The sequence below is a fragment of the Pangasianodon hypophthalmus genome, chromosome 10 (genome assembly GCF_027358585.1).
Source record: "Pangasianodon hypophthalmus isolate fPanHyp1 chromosome 10, fPanHyp1.pri, whole genome shotgun sequence".
Taxonomy (NCBI): domain Eukaryota; kingdom Metazoa; phylum Chordata; class Actinopteri; order Siluriformes; family Pangasiidae; genus Pangasianodon; species Pangasianodon hypophthalmus.
The window spans coordinates 137,431-158,499 of record NC_069719.1 but is presented as its reverse complement, the minus strand read 5'-3'; the positions used below and the strand labels follow the sequence as shown (position 1 = coordinate 158,499).

General features: G+C 41.2%; 1 protein-coding gene across 6 annotated transcripts in view; it reads right to left on the bottom strand.

The window, feature by feature from the left end:
• The window catches only part of kcnh1a (potassium voltage-gated channel, subfamily H (eag-related), member 1a), a 76,799-nt gene that overhangs the window by 2,394 nt on the left and 53,336 nt on the right, over nt 1-21,069 (bottom strand). For 5 of the 6 annotated variants that reach the window (XM_026911918.3, XM_026911920.3, XM_034302260.2 and 2 more), the window contains 3 exons: nt 15,844-16,043; nt 15,383-15,635; nt 13,684-13,880 (listed from right to left, as the gene is read on the bottom strand). In XM_026911918.3, the coding sequence (XP_026767719.2) occupies nt 13,684-13,880; nt 15,383-15,635; nt 15,844-16,043 (650 nt within the window). Of the gene's footprint in view, nt 1-7; nt 528-13,683; nt 13,881-15,382; nt 15,636-15,843; nt 16,044-21,069 lie in introns of those variants that run through there. The other variant, XM_034302259.2, reaches the window with a different exon arrangement.

Below are 21,069 nucleotides of genomic sequence, written 5' to 3'. Positions count from 1 at the left end.
GGAAAACACCACACACACACACATACACCATATTCTTAAATGCTGTATTACTTAAAAAGTTGATAGCTGTTGTTTTAGATATCTGACATTACACACAGTGTAAAACACTTAATGACTTTATTAAAAAACACTTTATACAACTAAAATTACACTGTAATTACACGAGTCTGGCAATAAACCTAGTTTCCCAATCCACCCCTCTGAAGTCTACATCATCCCGGAGTACAGTTTTAATTTAACTGACAATTATGAAAAAATATTTAATGAAAACTGTAACAAGGAACAGGAGACATAGCTATCCAAACATTTTCTGAAACCTAACCTGAAACATAAACATATTTAGTTTGTAGTTCTAGTGGTAATCCGACTCCAGTACAGTAGCAGCTCAGCTCAGGAGCACAGACGAGATGAACCTCCTCCTGTTTTATCATGTACAGCTTCTACAGTCTGCCACTGCAGCATGGAGAACGTTTTGTTTCAGCCCTGCACCCTTCAGCTGTCTGGAGCATCCACTTGGCTTCAAAACACTGTAGTGAAAAGTGTTCATGTGCTTTATTCATATATGCAGCATTAAAAGTTATAATAGTGTTATATGTGCTTCGTTATCACAGCATGAATGTTGTTAGAACATAAATTAATGATGTGTAGCTGTGAGACAGTGATGAGATGGCAGTTCATCTCTGGCAGAAGTTGTATGTACTTCATGCTGAGTTCCTCCAGGTGAAGAGAAAACAAGGTGACCAGTCTGTGATACGAAACATAATGTGCACATTGTGAAGTAGCGTGGATTGTTGCCGTGCTGTTTGTTTATGCCATTTGCAAAACATGATCTAAGCTAGCTAAGTTACTGAAACACTGCATTCTCTCTAAAATCACACCAGACCAGGATTGGCTTAAAATTAAATTATTTATTATATTTATATTATATTTTATTTATTATTATATTATTTGGGATGATAGTCCAGTGTGACAGCTGCTTTGGGAATCTGACTAAGGTTTTGTGTTTCTCTACATTATGATCTAAATTTAAATGCAATTAAATTAAATCATTGCAATATTGAAGTAATAAACACTATGTGGTGTTTGGGTTATAAATACTGAGTGATGGGGTGCTGCGATGAAGCGTAGTTACTGTTACCACCCCAAATTATTATTTTCCCATAATTATTTTCCCATAATGCACCTCCATGTACAAATATGGACGCTCTGGATTACACCCACACACCACGTTCCATTTCACGTTCGCAGTAACCCGATTACTCACTGCACACACACCTGGACTCAATCACCTCCACACACAATATAAGCACCTTCACAACACTAGGAAGTATTTTTTTCAGCTCTGTGTTTTCACCTGACATACAAACCTTTATTCCATGGTTGCTATTTCTGGTTTTGGCCCTGCTCTTTGATACTGTTTGCACATCGCCTGACCATTTGCCTGTTTTGTGGTTTTGATCTTTGCCTCATGATTCGGATTTGTTTGCTATTGCCTATTCATTTTAATGAAAGCATTCTCTGCAGTTGATGCCGTTTCTGCCATCTGACAGTCCACAAGTGTATTATTCCTCTTATACCACAACAATTTACCAACAATTACAATTTTTTATTAATTAAATATTGACTCATCATAGGTTTTTTCCATTTATAGTTACACTTAATGTTGTGGCACAAATAATCTTCTGTGAAACAAGTTAGTTCCTGTTCTCACTTACGTTGTAGCAGCTATAACCAGTCGTTCCTCTTTTTTTCTCTCTTTTGAAGTTAATACGACAAAAATACAGAGAAACCGCAAAGAAGCGTAAACTCCTCTGTCCTGAAGATGTCGGAAAACTTAAAGTTACAGCTTTACCTCTGACTGTTACAAAGCGCTGACACTGGAGACTCCTTCCTTACATGTTAAATAATCTCCTTACAGAAAACTTCACCATCTTATCGATTACACATGATTTTAATCAGTTTATGTGGAACGTCCGCTGTACACGTCCCTGTGAATGAGCTGTTACTGTGGAAACGATAATGTATTAGAACGAGCACATTTGTATAAACCTGTGTTTGCAGCTGCAGATCTGCTGTTATAGAAAATTAATCAACACCTTCTGACCAATCACAATCCAGAATTCAGCAGTGAGGTACATGAAGATATAAAATCATCAGCTTGCTACACAGTTTAGCTTCTCCATATCGAGCAGCAGTAACAGTGTTCAGTGTTCAGTTACTCTTCATCTTTACAGAGTCTGAAAATTCTGCCTCTATTTATCACTATGCTCACTGGTTAAGTGCGTTTCTGCAAGCCTTCATCAGTGTTAGTGCTTTTCAGAGATGAGTGTGTTTTTGGGTCTTGCTGAATATCATGTCTACATCACAAATACTGGCATCACTGAGCGGGAGACTGATAGAGGGATGAATTTCCTTCTCCAGTGGAAGAGCAGAAACATTACAGTCCTCACGATAGACACAGTTTTCTATTCTGCTTCTCTTTTAATATCTCACTCCATCTTTTATCTCTCTCTTCATCTTTATTTAAGTAAGAGTAAGATAAGAGTAAGATATTCCTTTATTTGTCCCGCAGTGGGGAAATTGCATTTGAAGCAGCTTTTTACTTTTTACTCATTCTTTTTGTTGTTCTCTCTCTCTCTCTCTCTCTCTCTCTGCTGAGGATGGCTCCACATGCGTAAAGCTCATGATGAAATTACTGTGGATGGTACCACATAGAAATCCTAAAGATGGCTGTGGATGTTCTTCCTTGGATAGCCTTAGGACTGCAAATCTCCATCATTGAACAGTTGATAATTTCAGTTCAATAAGAGAAACTTAAAGGTGAAACTCTAATGTTGCTCAATTTCCTTTTAACACAATTTTGGACAACATTTTTGACCATGTAATACACAGGTATAGAACAGTAATGATTTATAATCGCACTATCCGTGTCACCCAGATGAGGAAGGTTTCCTTTTGAGTCTGGTTCCTCTCAAGGTTTCTTCCTCATGTCATCTCAGGGGGTTTTCCCTCACCACCGTCGCCTCTGGCTCACTCATTAGGGGTAAATTTAAAATTTAAATGTTATATCTTTATTTAATACTGCCTTGTGATAATGTCCATTGTTAAAAGAACTATATAAATAAAACTGAATTTAATTGAATCCTCTTAGGTTTCCTCCATTGTGCATATTCCTTGTTCCTCTCTCTCTCGTTTCTCCCTTTCTTTTAAAGAGCACCATGTTCTATTTTTTACTTTTATTTTTTACTTTTAGTTCCATCTTCCATGTTTCTCTTTCATTTCTATAAATAGCTATTTTTTTACTCTCTCTCTCTCTCTCTCTCATGTCTATAGTGTATGAAAGACATTTCCTTTATCATGAATTATTAATGATAAATAATGAATCACATTCTGCTGACCCTCAACCAGCATTAGAGACACACATACACACACTCGCCCTGTCAGAATTCAGTACTGAGTGTGTGATGATGTGAATATTCATATTCTGCATATTCAGCACAAAGGACAGAGAGTCTGGGCAGCTGTCCTCACACACACACACACACACACACAATGGAGAGAACTTCTTTTACTTTCTCATTAGATTCTCGAGTAACTTATAACAGCTGTTTGTGTGTGTTATTAAAGTTATTTAATTATTAAAGTTATGTTAAATGTTAAAATCATAACATTAATAAATCTATTAGTTATTAAAGTGTGATACACTTTTAAACTTTTGAATAATAGTTTTCATATCATTCATATATGACTTGACTTGAGAGATATTTGCTCATATTATACACACACACATGAACGGCTCTACTAGCTTATTAGGTGCATGTGCTCAGTGGTGGCCTCGACCCAGTTGCTGTTGGAAACCAGAAAACGAACATATACAGAACTCATTTGTGGTAACAAGCAGAAAGTCCACTCTGTTCAGTGACCTTCTGACACAAACACACAAGTAAAGTCATACGAACCAGTCATCAAACCACTATACACCTGTCTGTCAGATGAGTGTGTGTAGGCCTGATGAATTCTCATTACACTCCTGACTGCCGTTCCCACTGATTCATTACTAAGTTACATTACACAGCTCTAATCAGTGTGCACACACACCATTGTGTAACAGTTAATCCTGCCAGCATTCTCCAACCTCCATATGCCTGTGGCCAGCATGAGGCTTTACTGCAGCACACACACACACACACACACGCACTGCAGTAAATACACACTGTGCCAGTTTTCAGCCAGATCATAACAACACTCACCGCTTCAGCCTTCGGTGTGTAGAAGAGTGTATTTTTATCCACTTAAAGGGTTTGGAGAAAAATCTACACGAATAAGGAATTACAGGACTTAATGCAGTTAGCATCTCAAATATCTCTCACCAAAGTTCTTCCATAAACACATGCTACCATTTACTTTCTGCATATGACTGCTTAAAGCTTTGCGATGTCATTTTTAAATGTTTACACATTTAGACATATTTACACATTAATGACTGACAAATCTATGACAAGAATCATCTGTGAATCAGAACTGCATCAGAACTGCATGGATTTGACTCAAGAGCCAAAGTCTAGGACTCTACTCTGGACTGACTCAACACTGGATTCTGACTTGACTCTGGACTTGACTCTGGACTCAGACTCAACTCTAAACCTGACTCTTGGTCTTGGACTCTGCACTCGGCTCTCAACTCTGGTCTCAGACTAGCACTCAACTGTGGACTTGACACTAGTCTCAGGCTCAGCTGGACTTGACTCTGGTCTCAGGCTCAACTGGACTTGACTCTGGACTCAGACTTGACTCTGGTCTTGGATCTGACTAGACTAGACTCAGATGCCATTCAGGTCTCAGACTTGAATGGACTCGTCTCTGGGCTCAGACTTTACTCTGGACCTAGACTTGACTCTGGACTCAGACTCGAATCTAGACTAGGACTCAAGTCTAGTCTTGGACTTGACTTTGGACTCAGCCTAAATTCTAGACATGGACTGGACTTGACATATTAGCAGGTGTTTGGTTGACTGATTACAAAATGCACTAAGTAAAACAGTGATTCTGGCAGTCCAAGATGGTTGCCATCAAAATATTCTACCTTCTATAGTTATCAACATCTGTCTATTTTAACTCAAATTACTTTTTATAACTTTAATGTTTGGGTGTTTCAGGTCTTTCTTCTTCATACACTGTCTTCTAGGAAACATGTAGCTAATCAGACCTCGGCTTATGTCCACATGACTAGCCAACTAGTTTTACCCAATGGTTTGGTCACTTTTCTACCATGCTGTCTCTCTCCCTCTCAAAGCCTGGCAAGCTAAAGACTCAATACAGAGACTGGGCCATAAAGCCTCTGCATCTGACTTCAACTGGCCACATCTTGTGCTTCATGTATCTGCTAAGTTTGCTTTCATAGTAACTTCCACCTTATATTCCAATGGAACTGCCGAGGACATCTTGTGGATTCAGAAAACAGTATGGTGTAAAACAGTATGTAACGGTGTGGTTGTGATGTACTGAGCTTTAGCTGACTCTCCAAAGTTATTGAGAGCTGCCAGTCTCTTGCCAAAGAAAGACTTCTGGGAGTCTCCTCTGCTCTGATGAAGGCTCTGATGAACTGCTGCTCAGGCTCCTTGGCAACTCTTCTCCAATTCCTCACCTGTTGAGAGTGGTTCTTCATATACCAAGAGTGGCCACAGGATTCTGGAAAACTACCCCACATATAGCACCATTACTTAAATATCCCCAGTAGTCCAGACCGGTTCATTGATCTGAGCCAGATTTTGAAATCAGCACAGTTGGATGATGGATGTGAATCCTTTAGCATGCTACACACCTTTCCTAGACCCATTACAGGCTTGTCAGTAATGGTTAGGATAGTTATGCCTGCAATACTGAAGCACAAGTGTGGAAATACCTAATTCATGCACAAGCATGAGAGCAACTGATTTGAAGAACATCAGTGTCACCTGATTACAAGTGAAATGTGCTACTTGAACAAAAACATCTGTTATATTTACCATGGTTCCTGCATTTCCAGTTTATTCACTACAGTCGGTTGTGAATTGCAGTATTTTACAGTCAGGGTCTGCAAGAGCTCCCGAAGATAAATGTCAATGACATTCATTAGATTTGTAAGAACACTTGCAAAGCCGCTTCTGGCGAGCTAGAGAAAGGCTTCAAAGTGTGTTCTGCGCCATAAATACACTACTATAAAGGTAAGAAAATACCTATTACCATAAATGGTAATAAATCCACACAGTTAATTTCAACTGAAACTGGATACCATTCATAGTATTAGTTTAAAGGCTTGTACATTAAATTATTACGTGATTTTATATGACAGTTTATCACATCAGTCTCTTTTTTGGCCATGATAAACCCATACGCTATAAATTTCAATATTGCTAACGCATTTCAGTTATGTTATCAGCATGTAAAAGTGTGTTTAGTGGTTTAATAATAATAATAATAATAATAATAATAATAATAATTCAGTACAGTGAACCTTTTCTCTCCCATACACTGGGCTGTGGTGTTTGAATTCTGTAGCCATTCCATTCAAAGAGTAATGACACTGTGCTTTTTACTGGTGTTCTCCAGTCTTCTGTGGTTTTGGGTTCAACTTGCTGATCTATTGTGAAATGTCTGCTAGTTACCTTTGTTTTTGTGGAATGGTGAAATGGCCGCGAAATAGGTTTGCTAACAGTCGTCTCCTGAGATCACTCTGAGCTGGGAAGCTGTGGAAGCTTACAGCTATTACATTTGAAGATGCTGTGCAGAGAGGGATATAGCAGTGCTCAGAATACTTCTTCATTTGTCTTTGAAAATATTCAGTATTAAATATCTTACAGTGGATATTCATTTTGATCGCTGACTAATATAAACAGTGCTACCAGAATTTCGGGAACCACAAAGTTTCAAATACAGAAATGTGTCATAGCCCTGAGTGCAAGGAGCCCACTGGCAAGTCACTGGCTCAGTTTATGTTCCCAGGATGTAAACCTCCATAAACTGAATATGACAACATTCAGTACCAGGACTTCCTCTGAACTAGGGTTAATGATAAATGAGTCTTCTCAGTTGTAATTGCTTCATGGCTTCTTCTGACCAATGAGATTCTTCAGGATTCTCCTCTCTCTTACATTATTGAAGTAAGGTTATATTCATTTGCCTGTTTGTTTGTCTATCTGTCTCTCTGTCTGTTGGTCTGGTGATCCATCTCATGTTCCAACTCTGCCCCCAGAAACACTAGAAAACACTATGAAAATGTAGAAATGTCAGCACTGTCAGCATGGTGTGTGAATTCTTGCTCTGACAGTTCCTCAACCTCAGCTACATCACTCCAGTTCATAATTGGTCTCAACTAGAGATGTGTGCAGAACTAAAAATCCCACTCACACAGTTAATGTTCACATTAATGTTCATGCTAATAAGCTTTATATCTGAAAGCTTGCTTGCACCCAGATAGAAGTAAAAACCTCCTGCTCACCAGCTTTTTGTTGTGTCTTATAGGATCCCAGTCCTGATACATACCTCTAGTTTATCAGCTCCTCTAGTATATAGCTCCTATTATTCGTATCTGTATTTGTACCTGTTTAGAACACATAATCTGTTCATCATAAAAAATGTATCCATATTGGGTTACATCCCTGACGCATATCTACACACACAAATATTCACACCACACACACACACGCACACACACACACACAGAAAAGGGATAATGGTAATAAAGAGAGACAAATGAGGCTCATATAATTGCACAGCGCTACTTATTCTCTCTCCATGTACACAAACACACACTACTGAAGCACACATTTATCATTCTTACACACTCATCGCTCTCTCAGGCTCACACACTCATACTGTCTCATGTACTGGTTGTTTGTGTGTGCGCTATATAATTCATTCTAAAAGCCTGCAGACAGCGCAGAGAGTGAGTGGGTAAGAGAGAGACAGAGAGAGCTCCTCACTGTCTCTCAGATGGACTTCAGAGACTTTGTTCCTTTTCCATGCTGGATTCTAAATGCAGAGAGAGTGAGACAGTCCTGGGTGAGACAGTCCTGGGTGAGACAGTCCTGGGTGAGAAGGCAACTGAGTGAGAGATGGCAGCGAGACAGGCTTGAGTCATAAATAGCACTGAGACCAGTCTGACTGAGAGATGGAAGTGAGACAGGTCTGAGTGGGAAATGGCAGTGAGACAGGTCTGAGTGAGAGATAATGTATGATGGCAGTAAGACAGAAGATGTGAGAAAGTTTTTTCTTCTTTCAGATTTAGAAGATTTCTAACCACTGCTAAGACAACATATCATAATTATACATAATTTATAGAAATGGAATAAGATTTTACACACACACACACTTGTTCATCTCCATTTATCAAATAATAAAAACTAAATATGTCCTGTGAGGAAAATTAAAAATGAGTGCGAGGTCTGTGTGTATGAGATCTGACTGTGAGGTATGAGTGTGAGGTATGAGTGTGTTTGAGAAATCTGAGTGTGAGGTATACACCGATCAGCCATAACATTATGACCACTGACAGGTGAAGTGTAATATTGATTATCTTGTTACAATAGCACATGTCAAGGGTTGAGATATATTAGGAAGCAAGTGAACAGTCAATTCTCGAAGTTGATGTGTTGATGTGTCCGATCCCACAGAAGAGCTACTGTAGCACAAACTGCTGAAAAGTTAAAGCTGCTCTGATAGAAAGGAGTCAGAACACACAGTGCAGAGCAGCTTGCTGCGTATGGAGCTGCGTAGCTGCAGAGCGGTCAGAGAGCCCATGCTGACCCTGTCCACCACCGAAAGCTCCTACAATGGGCAGGTGAGCATCAGAACTGGATCATGGAGCAATGGAAGAAGGTGGCCTGGTCTGATAAATCACATTTTCTTTTACATCATGTGGACAGCCGGGTGTGTGTGTGTGAGTGTGTGTGTGTGTGTCACTTACCTGGGGAAGAGATGGCACCAGGATGCACTATGGAAAGAAGGCAAGCTGGCGGAGGCAGTGTGATGCTCTGGGCAATGTTCTGCTGGGAAACCTCAGGTCCTGGCCTTCATGTGGATGTTATTTTGACACGTACCACCTACCTAAACATTGCTGCAGACCAAGTTACACCCCTTCATGGCAACGGTGTTCCCTAATGGCAGTGGCCTCTTTCAGCAGGATAATGCTCCCTGCCACACTGCAGAAACTGTTCAGGAACGGTTTGAGGAACATGGCAAAGAGTTCGAGGTGTTGACTCGGCCTCCAAATTCCCCAGATCTCAATCCAATCGAACATCTGGCCATCAAGTCCGATCCATGGAGGCCCCACCTCGCAACTTACAGGACTTAAAGGATCTGCTGTTAACGTCTTGGTGCCAGATACCACACACACCTTCAGGGATCTAGTGGAGTCCATGCCTCGACGGGTCAGAGCTGTTTTGGCAGCAAAAGGGGGACCAACACAATATTAGGCAGGTGGTCATAATGTTATGGCTGATTGGTGTAAGTTTGTGTGAGGTATGAATGTGAGGTCTGAGTGTGTATGAGATCTGAGTGTGAGGTCTGAGTGTGAGGTCTGAGTGTGTATGAGATCTGAGTGTGAGGTCTGAGTGTGAGGTGCGAGTGTGAGGTCTGAGTCTGTATGAGAGCTGAGTGTGAGATCTGAGTGTGAGATCTGAGTGTGAGGTCTGAGTGTGAGGTGTGAGTGTGTATGAGATCTGAATGTGAGGTGTGAGTGTGAGGTATTAGTGTGTATGAGATCTGAGTGTGAGGTCTGAGTGTGAGGTCTGAGTGTGAGGTCTGAGTGTGAGGTGGGGGTGTGTATGAGAGCTGAGTGTGAGGTCTGAGTGTGAAATCTGAGTGTGAGGTGTGAGTGTGTATGAGATCTGAGTGTGAGGTATGAGTGTGTATGAGATCTGAATGTGAGGTGCGAGTGTGAGGTCTGAGTGTGAGATCTCAATGTGAGGTGCGAGTGTGAGATATGAATGTGAGGTGTGAGTGTATGTGAGGTGTGAGTGTGAGGAAAAACCCCCTGAGATGACATGAGGAAGAAACCTAGAGAGGAAGCAGACTCTTCTGAGTGACACAGAGCAGCACGATTATGAGTCATTACTCACCAACAGCTGTATACCTTCAGCTCAAACAGTACTGAGTGTGTTGAAAGGACCTTTAGCACGAGCATCTTTTTTGATTTCATTAGAGTTTTCAGCTTTAAGTCTATAGCATGCAAGTGAAGTTATCCACTGAAGAACGGACGAGATTTAAGCATGAACTGTTTTCTGTTTCATTTTTTAGGCTGTCCGAGTGAGACCATTTTCAGCCATCTTTAGGGCATCTGTGTGGTACTATCTACTTCCTCAAATTTTGTGATTGTGGAGAAAAGTGTAGTTATAGATATTGGAGGAGATGGAATGGCTTAGTGATTATATAAACCAGAATATCACAGGACTGGAGATCTGTAATTAGCTCAGCTTTGTGGTGCAAGTATTTACACTGAGAACATCTTGAAAAATGCTCATCTCATGCCTGCCTACATGGTAAAATGCTTCTAATCTGAGAACTGCTCCATGTTTGCAGGTGTTCCTGCATGATGACATGCTATGCATCCATATAAGTGCTGTGCCCAAGGAAATGTATATTAAAAAAAAATAATAATAATGGGTGAACCTAGTGCCCATCATTCTGCAAACCTACACAAAAGATATAAATGCACAAAAGAGTAAGTGCAAATGAGCCACGGTTCAGAATTCTTCTAAGTTTTCTTAATGAAAACAAACCTGCAATTATGAGCCCCGCCCCCAAATTAGCCCAAAATCGGTACAACAGTCCTACGTTCTCCCAGAAATATCTTTTCAAGGCTATATGTACTCAGGGACATATTTTCTCATGACTCCATGTTTTCATTGCCGTATGTTCCCAGGTGTCGTATATTCTCAGGCTCTATATTCCTGTCTTGCTCGGGTTACTGTCTGTGTGGAGTTTCACATGTTCTCCCTGTGTCTGTGTGGGTTTCCTCAGGGTTTTCTGGCTTCCTCCCACCACCCAAAAACAAGCCAATAGGTTGACTGGCTACGATAACTTCCCCCCTAGCTGTGAATGCTCATAAAGTAAACCTTCGTGGTTCTCCAGCTGCCTCCTATGATGAAGAACTAAATTAACTATTTAATTGTTCTTGCCAATTCCTTAGATTCAGAGACTGCTGTGAGACTTGTTGTGTGTCATTTATCAGGTTCTCAGTGCTATTCTGCTGCATGTTGAATAAAACAGTTGAAGTGTTTTCAGAAACAATGTCATGGCCTCACTATCAGGAGACCAGAGACACGAACAGATTCACTGTGTGATCTATTCAGGATTTATATTTGCAGATCAACCAATGCTCAATCACATTAAAACAGCTGCATGTCCGATTTCCTGTGTACGTGTGTGTGTGTGTGTGTGTGTGTGTCTGTCTGTCTGTCTGTCTGTGTGACTGTGAGTGACTGACACACACAGACTTTCTACTTCAGTGGTTTGTGCTGACCGGAGTCACATTACACACACTCATCACCTGCTTGCACACCCTGATACTTCAGCACTGACACACAAAAACACACACACATACACACACACAGAGCAGTGTGTAACAAGTGTATAAAAAGAATATAATATGAAGGAGAGAGAGAGAGGAAGTGTGTGGGTGTTTTTTTTGTTTAATACATCATAACTGCTGAATGTATGTAATGTTTGAGACTACTAAATAGATAACATAAACCTTAGAGAGCAGAGAGCCCACTCTTAGACACACACACACACACACCACACACTGAGCTCATCATGACCTTTAAAACTGTTAGATTTGCATTAGCAGGACTTGTCTCGTCAGCCCTCTTTTCCTGCGATCATCACTCCACTGATTTTATTCCTTTATCCAACGTTTTTTATAGCACATGCTGTTAAAACCACACACAATAAAGTACTGACATATTGAACATTCCTGTATGACTGTGTGTTTATCCTAAAAGCCAGCTATATAGCAGTAATAATTCACAGTCTACGTATATATTGTGCAGTCTCAGGTCCTGATGTTGTAGTTTTTTTTGAGGTGTTTCTTAGTCTGGATTTTTGTTTTTTTTTCTTGCTCTCTTCATTTCTCATTTAAAACTCTGGCTCTTTTTCTTGACAACATTTAGACCATTAATGATTCATCTTTATTTGGCACAATGATAGAATGAGCTGACAGATGACAGCCTCAGCTACACTATATGACCAAAAGTATGTGCACCCCTGACCATCACACCCATATGTGGTTCTTCCCCAAACTGTTACCACAAAGCAGGAAGCACACAGTTGTATAGAACGTCTCTGTGTGCTGTAGCTTTACAGTTTCCCTTCACTGGAACTAAGAGACTGAAACCTGTTCCAGCATGACGATGCCCCTGTGCACAAAGCGAGCTCCATGAAGACATGGTGTGTGAAGGTTGGAGTGGAAGAACTCGAGTGTCCTGCACAGAGCCCTGACCTCAACCCCACTGAACACCTTTGGGATGAACTGGAACACCGACTGAACCCCAGACCTCCTCGACATCCCAACATCAGTGCCTGACCTCACTAATGCTGCTTTGAGACAATGACCTTTGTAAAAAAGCGCTATACAAATAAAAAAAAAAAAAAAAAAAAATGAATTAATGCTCTTGTAGCTGAATGAACACAAATCCCCACAGCCACGCTCCAACAGCAAAGGGGAATAAATCTGGAATGGGATGTTCAACAAAAACATTTGGGTGTGATGGCCTAATGGTTAGCGAGTCAGACTTGTAACCTGAAGGTCGAGTCTCGGGTCCGGCAGGGATTGTAGGTGGGGGAGTGAATGACCAGCGCTCTCTCACACCCTCAATACCACGACTGAGGTGAGACCCTTGAGCAAGGCACCGAACCCCCGACTGCTCCCCGGCACTGCACACTGCTCCGGGTGTGTGTTCGCGGTGTGTGTGTGCGCACTTGAATGGGTTAAATGCAGAGCACAAATTCCAAGTATGGGTCACCATACCTGGCCACATGTCACTTCACTTTCACTTTTTTATATCAAACTCATTACACAATAGCATGAATTTGTGATCAAATTTGTGACTGGATCCAAATTACAGACCAAAATAACACGCAGCTGTCAAATTAGTTTCTCTTCTCGAATACAAACTTCATGAACTTCACTTTGACACTTTCAGCTTGCATGTAAAACATCTGCAACATCAGCATCTTTGTGTGTGTGTGTGTGTGTGTGTGTTGTGAGAGAGAGAGACAGAGAGAGAGAGAGAGAGAATCACTGTCTGCTCTAAGAATAGCAACACATTGAGACTGAGTTTCTGCACTGAGATCAATAACGTTACAGCTCCAAGCTTGCTATTAATCACTGCCACGTTAACACCGACATCCTGCTCAACAACAACAACACGACGCTCCTATTACAACCGTCTGACACACGACTGTTCTACTGTGGCATTTATCAGAAATCTCCATTCACTGTTCCTCCGTCAGTTACAGATGATGGAAAAAGACTTGAAAACATTAAACAGTCATGTAGAACGTTTTCATACCTCTGAGTCGATGTGTCCAATCTAAATCAGAGCGATTTCATTTCATGATGCTCATAATTGTGTGTATGTGAGAGGGAGAGTGTTATGATTGTGTGTGTGTCTGTGTGTTTTGGTGTGGGTGTTTGCAACTCACCCGTTTGCGGAGGTTGTAGGTCAGCAACAGGTTGCGTGAGAAGTGGTTGGAGAATGGTGTGTAAAACTCCAGAACTTTCTGTAGCGCATCACGTTTAATTACATGCAGGTCGCAGTATGTTAGCGCTCTCACGTTAGCACATGACTGCGCTAACGTCACCTCCTTCCAGAACACATCTCCAAATACATCACCTTTTCCTATACACACACATGCACACACACATACACATGTTAACATGTATACACTCACATATAGATGTACACACACAAACACACACATGGACACACACACCATTATACACAATCACAGGGATACATGCAGTCAATACAGTATTAATTGTTGTATAACTCTGTATCTGTCCTTCTCGGTTTTTCTCACCAGCTCTCTGTCCTCTGTTTTTACCTGCCTTGTCTTTACTTGCCTCAATATTTCTCTTTTCTCATTTTTTCTCTTTCTCTAACTTTATAAATCTGTGTGTAATACTGTCAGTGTGGGATCAGCATCTGTGAGCGTTTTCTGTGTGTGTGTGTGTGTGTGTGTGTGTGTGTGTGTGTGTGTCAGATCAAATAAAGTATCTGGTCATTCGGGAAAGGCGACGGTTTATCTCACTTTCCACTCAGCTGATTACAGAGCAAATGAAATATTCAGCCAGACTTTTACTATGCAGGAACCAAACATCTCACACACACACACACACACACACACATACACATGGTTAATGAGCGCAGGCTGCAGATGATATGTCAGGTGGAGGAGAGAAGGAGACGTTCTGATGGGAGAAATATTCCCTCTGTCCCTCAGTGGAGTGACTGAATAAACACAACACGGCTCAGTTCTCCCACAGGACACCGTTAGACTGATGAGCTCACAGGTGTGTGTGTGTGTGTGTGTGTGTGTATGTGTGTGTGTGTATGCGCAGGTGTGTGTTTGACATGCTGTCAGGAAACACTCTGTTTTGTGGTCTTTATCGCTTTATTGGTAAGTGAGGTGAATCATTTAAAGGAAGTATTCTTTAAGTCCCATAAGTGTTCTCTTCACATCCGTCTCACTGTCAGACCTGTCTGTCTCTCAGACCTGTCTGTCTCTCAGACCTGTCTCTCTCTAACACACAGTCACTGAGACCAGGACTCTCTTTAAATGAATAGTTTTGTTTTTGTTGTTTTTTTTAAAAAAAAAAAAATAATAAAATACCCTTTCTCAGATGCCTTCTCTGATTTAAAGTGATTTATGCTTAGCTATACACACACACACACACACACACACGCTAGTCTCCACCTCATACACTCACATACACAGCGCACACTCAGGCTAAGTCAATTTAGCATGCTAATGCAGCATGATTAGATAAGAGCATGTCCACAAACTCAGTTTATAAAGATCCAATCTGTCCAAGTGTCCATTGTCCAAGTGGGAGAGATAATGGTTCCAGGTGTGTGTGTGTGTGTGTGTGTGTGTGTGTGTGTGTGTGTGTGTGTGCGTTTGAGAGTGTGTGTTATATACTGTTTTTCTGTGCCCAATTTTTAAAAATAGGAAAGTCTTAAAATTTCATTTTTACTCACATTTTCTTCCTCCATCACCCAATCCCCCACCCCCCCCCCCCAACCCAATCCCCCCCAACCCCCCCCCCCCCCCCCCCGTCTCTATCTCTCTCTGTGTGTCTCTTTCTTTATAAGTCTCTCTCTCTCTCTCTCTCTCTCACCCAGTATGGCGACAACCTCATCATCCTGGATGACCTCGAGTGACCCTGAGACGACGAAGCACAGTGTGTCGACGCTTTCCCCCGCGTGGTAAATCAGGTCCCCTGGTGCGCAGTGGATGGTCTGGAACTCCATGGCGAGCGCTCGCAGACAGCCATCGCTGGCCAATCGGAAAGCGGGATGTTCCTTAAATACCTTCCTGTTCAGGTGCACACAGATATCAGCTCGCATGTCTTTAGGACAGATCTGCAGCACCTGAGGACCAAGACAATGTCACCTAAAAGTTAATATTCACGTACATCATATCTGTATGCATGTGAATATAAACTTCACGTCTGTGTGTGTGTGTAGTGTAAGGAGGTTTGACAGTCGTCATAACACACTGTTTGATAAGTTAAAGTCTCCAGGATTTTACTTTGTATCTGGATCTGGAAACACACACACACACACACACACTTTGTACCTTGTCTGTGTCAATCCCCCTGGACATGGACCAGGTGGAGGCGATGTAGTCCATCACTCTCTCACTCAGGCCTTTAGGAACCTGGTAGAGTTTGAGGAAATCTCGCACACTGTTCAGCATCTCGTGATAACGGTTAGTGTTGGCATACATCTGCTGGAAGATCGTGGTCACGTTACCAAAGATGGTGGCATAGAGGAGTGCTAGAGAGAGAGAAAGAGAGAGAGAGAGAGAGAGAGAGAGAGAATATTATCAAGTGTTGATAACGGCACTGATTTAACACAGCAGTCAGATGCTGTTCATTTTCAATCAGAATTGAGCTTCACAGAGTCAGAAGTGGGCGTGGTCAGACAATAAACTTGATCTGCATTTATACAAAATAAAAGTGAAGTGATGTGGCAAAAATAAAATGACACTCTTTTCCTCTTTGTGGAACAGTGGATTATTTACTATCGTATTTAAACTTCAATTTACCAAGCTAGCTAGCTATTTAGCTTTTTATATCTATCTATTCCTGTGATGTAACTGTAGCCGGTTGGCTAAGTTCAGTACTTAACTGAACTTAAGTTCAGTTCGGGGCAATGCAGTGGTGTTGTCTCCTCACAGCTCCAGGGTTCCCAGTTTGATCCTGAGCTTGGGTTACTGTCTATGTGAAGTTTCACATGTTCTTCCCATGTCCATGTGGGTTTCCTCCAGGTTATTCCAGTTTCCTCCCACCTCCCAAAACTATGCTGGCTATGGTGGATTGGCTATGCTAAATTACCCCTATGTGTGAATGTGTGTGTGGTGCCCTGTAATTATTTAACTTTTGTCCCATCCAGGGTTATTCCTGCCTCACACCCAGTGTTCCTGGGATAGACTCCAGATCTACCACCCTGAAAAGGATAAAGTGTTTAATGAAGAGCTGTATCAGGCATTTCCCGCTGGACAGAAAACCTTGGGCAAACCCAGGAATCCTCCAGGAGGAGCTAGAATCTGTGGCTGGGCATCGAGAAGTCTGATCTTCTCTGGCTGTCTGAACGAATGAATGAAAAATAAAAGCTAATTTTCAGTCAGTTCCACTGGACACATGAAAGCTGCATGTTAGCATGTGACATGACCTTTCAACACTAACTAGGTCCACTGTGGAAGCAGTTAGCACTTAGCTAACATGCACACTCTCTCAATAAACAATACAGCATTGTGATGCTCGCTTGTTGCCAGGAGCTCCCACACCACTTATGTTATTATATAGCAATTTTTATTCTGTACCATTTGGCTGGAAAGATTCTCTCTCTCTCTCTCTCTCTCTCTCTCTGTGTGTGTGTCTGTCTGTCGGTTTTGCACCTGTTAGCTGGTGGAGCGAATACATAACTCGTAGAGAGAGAGAGATGTAGAGACAGACACAGAGAGAGGGTGAGAGACATATGTGATGAATGGTAGTGAGTGAGGAACAGAGGGGGGTAAAGCGATGAACAAATGTAAAGGAAAATAACATAATAACAAGCAGTAAATGATTTTCTAAAGTGGGTTAGCAGTGTCAATAATGGATGGTGTTACAGTAAAAATCTAATCAGCTTCTTTTACACACACACACACACACACACACACACACTGCATGTGAGTTTTAAAGTGATTGAGTTACAGTTAATGTATTTAGTGTTTAAGTGAGATGGTTCTGCTGCTCTGTTCTTAATATCATCATTAAAATCTCATATTGATTATTTTTCTTTTTTTCTTCTTCTTTTCAGTAGTGTAAACAGAGTTCAATTTAAATTATCAGTTTTAATTATCTAGTGCTTTTAACAATAGTTTTAATAACATTGTCACAAAGCAGCTTAATAGATAGTCTGGATATAAATTTTAAATTTAAATATATCCCTAATGAGCGAGCCAGGGGTGGAACCTTGAGAGGAACCAGACTCAAAAGACAACCCATCCTCATCTGGGTGACAGCAGAAGTTCTGAAGTTCTCTTGTATCTTGGATCCCTTGTAACTGAAGTTGTCAACTGTTCAATTATGGAGACTTGAGTGTAAATTGTTCTTAACAATTGCTGTCTTTAGGCCATCCAAGGACGATCATCCACAGCCAGGATTATGGTTTCTAAGTGGTACCATCCACTTATAATCTCATGGTGATCTTTAGGCTGTCCGCCTAGGGCCATCCTCAGCAGTGAGTAGTTTTCAGGTGATGAGAACTCCAACCAGAAGCAGGGGCTCAGGATGGATCAGGCAGTTCCGCTGAGCAGAAGGGATCAGGATCACTGGTATCTCAAGAGTAACATGTAGTTCAGTGTCTGAGCTACACATTCACAGCTATTCAGGCAGGTAAGCTACCATTCCTGCCATGCATACTGTCCAAAAGTAAGTGCCCCCCACAGACATGCACTGATTTTCCCTGATATTAAAATATCTGTGAATTCCTGCCATGCTCTCTGTGTTCCTGGGATAGTCTCCGACTCTAACACCACCCTGACCAGAATAAAGTGCTAACTGAAGATGAATGAATGAATGTTTTGAAAAATTTACATGACAGAATTTAAAGAGAACAGTATATAATTTTTAATATAATTATTATTTTTTTTAATTCATTTGATATCAAATACTTTTATATTTACCAAAAATGTGTTCTAGTGCTTTGTCTAACTAATGACCCATACACAAGCTAAAGTAAGTGACTGTGTGTGACTTTAAAAGCATGCTCCTGTTTTAAACTCGTTTTCATAATTAGCTTCTTAATGTTAGCTGTAGCTTCTGTGGTGAATTTATCACCAACTGCAAAAAAAATCATTGGTGTTGTGTTTTTTTTTTGTTTCAGTTAAAACAAAGGTTTTTAGTTGGGCTTTGGAGTGGGATATATGAGGCAGTGCGTTCTCCAAGTTAATGTGTTGAAAGCAGGAAAAATGGGCAAGCGTTATGATCTGGGCGACTTTGATAAGGGCCAGATTGTGACGATCTGGTCAGAACATCTCCAAAACGGCAGGTCTTTTGGGGTGTTCCTGGTATGCAGTGGTTAGTTCCTACCAAAAGTGTCAAGGCTTACTAGTGCACTTCTGAAAAATTTAATGCTGGCTCTGATAGAAAGGTGTCAGAACACACAGTGCAGCGCAGCTTGCTGCGTATGGGGCTGCGTAGCTGCAGAGCGGTCAGAGAGCCCATGCTGACCCACCCAAAGCTCCTACAATGGGCAGGTGAGCATCAGAACTGGACCATGGAGCAATGGAAGAAGGTGGCCTGGTCTGATGAATCACGTTTTCTTTTACATCATGCGGATGGCCGGGTGTGTGTGTGTCGCTTACCTGGCGAAGAGATGGCACCAGCATGCACTATGGGAAGAAGGCAAGCTGGCGGAGGCAGTGTGATGCTCTGGGTAATGTTCTGCTGGGAAGAACACCCCTTCATGGCAACGGTGTTCCCTAATGGCAGTGTTCTCTTTCAGCAGGATGATGCTCCCTGCCACACTGCAGAAATTGTTCAGGAATGGTTTGAGGAACATGACAAAGTGTTCAAGGTGTTGACTCGGCCTCCAAATTCCCCAGATCTCAGTCCGATCGAGCATCTGTGGGACGTGCTGGACAAACAAGTCCGATCCATGGAGGCCCCACCTCACAACTTACAGGACTTAAAGGATCTGCTGTTAACGTCTTGGTGCCAGAAACCACTCACTCCTCTAGTGGAGTCCGTGCCGGATCAGGGCTGTTTTGGTGGCACAAGGGGAACTACACAAGATTAGGCAGGTGGTTTTAATATTATGGCTGTTCATTAACCCAACCACAGAAGCTAAAATGATTTCTTTCCTGTTCACGTGGCCTCTTTATGCTTGAGCAAAACTCCAGCTACTTACAATTTTATCCTGATTTATATTTACTATTTCAGTAGTTTATGTAGTAATGGTGAAAAAAATACCACATAAAAACCCTCATGGGTTTTTAACGGTGAAAGGAATGAGAATTACGAAAAGGTAGGTGAGCTGTATTTTTATCCAATTTTAAAATTTTTATACTCATTACTCACTCATTAACACATTGAAAATCCACGAATACAGTTTGTGATGTTTTTCGTGTTTGTATGATAAAATATCATGATATTATAAACAGGAAAATATAAGACCAAGTTTATTTGATCTAGCTGAACATCATCCATAGAACTCATGGCTATGTGATTGGCAGTTACATTAGATGACAATAAAGGCCATTTTAATCTATTTTATTAACCTAAACGTGATACTAGTGGTGTTTCTGCACATCGCTGTCAGTTTTTAAACTTGCTGAAGTCACAGTGGAGCTAAACACAAACCACAATCTCACCTTATTAATGAACAAAACTCACCAACACTCGTGTGTCAAAACAAAAGCTCTGTGGAAGCGCTGCTCTGTCTTTCCTACACAGCATTAGCACTATGATGAATTGTTTGTTACTGTGGAGACGCTGTTGTCAGAGAGCTGACAGACCCACACAGTTCTGATCTGGCAAAAAACAGGATTTCTGTAGTTTTTTTTATTTAATTACATTATAAAAAGTGATACATATTTCTTGTATCTACCTTTTGCAAATGCTTATTTAATAACAGAAGTTTCATGTCACAACAATCATTTAGATCAGAATTCATGTTTCCAGGCTTTTTGCTTTTGCTTGTTTTACACATGAAAAGCCTCAGCACAACACTTACATTGGCTTTTATTGCAGGAAAAAACATTGTTATTTTATTTCTCCATTGTCTGTGAAAATGTTAAATAATTTTACAATGACGTATGTTATGTAGTGATTGTTCAGGGTTGCCAGATTCGGTAGGCTCACCCACAACTGGACCATTTTAAACATTCTGAGCCAAAAACATATCGTCATGTGATTAGTCAGAATGAAATGATTGACACATTTGTGCTCCACTTCGAAAGGAGGAGACATACATACTTCTGTTCAGCAGCAGCCATTCTCCGTTTGTATGTGTGTGTGTGTGTGTGTGTGTGTGTGTGTGAGAGAGAGAGAGAGAGAGAGAGAGAGAGAGAGAGAGAGAGAGAGAGAGAGAGATTATGTGCCCTGGCATGCAGAGTGACAGACTCAGCTGGTTTTAGGACCGATTTGGCTCAGAGGTGACAGCAAGTGTCTGTATATCTCTCTCTCTCTCTCTCTCTCTCTCTCACACACACACACACACACACATTAAGAGAGATGGTACAGAGTGTCCATACACTACACAGTACACTTCTCTGTAAACTAAATTGTACACTATACTGTGCACTTCATTGTAC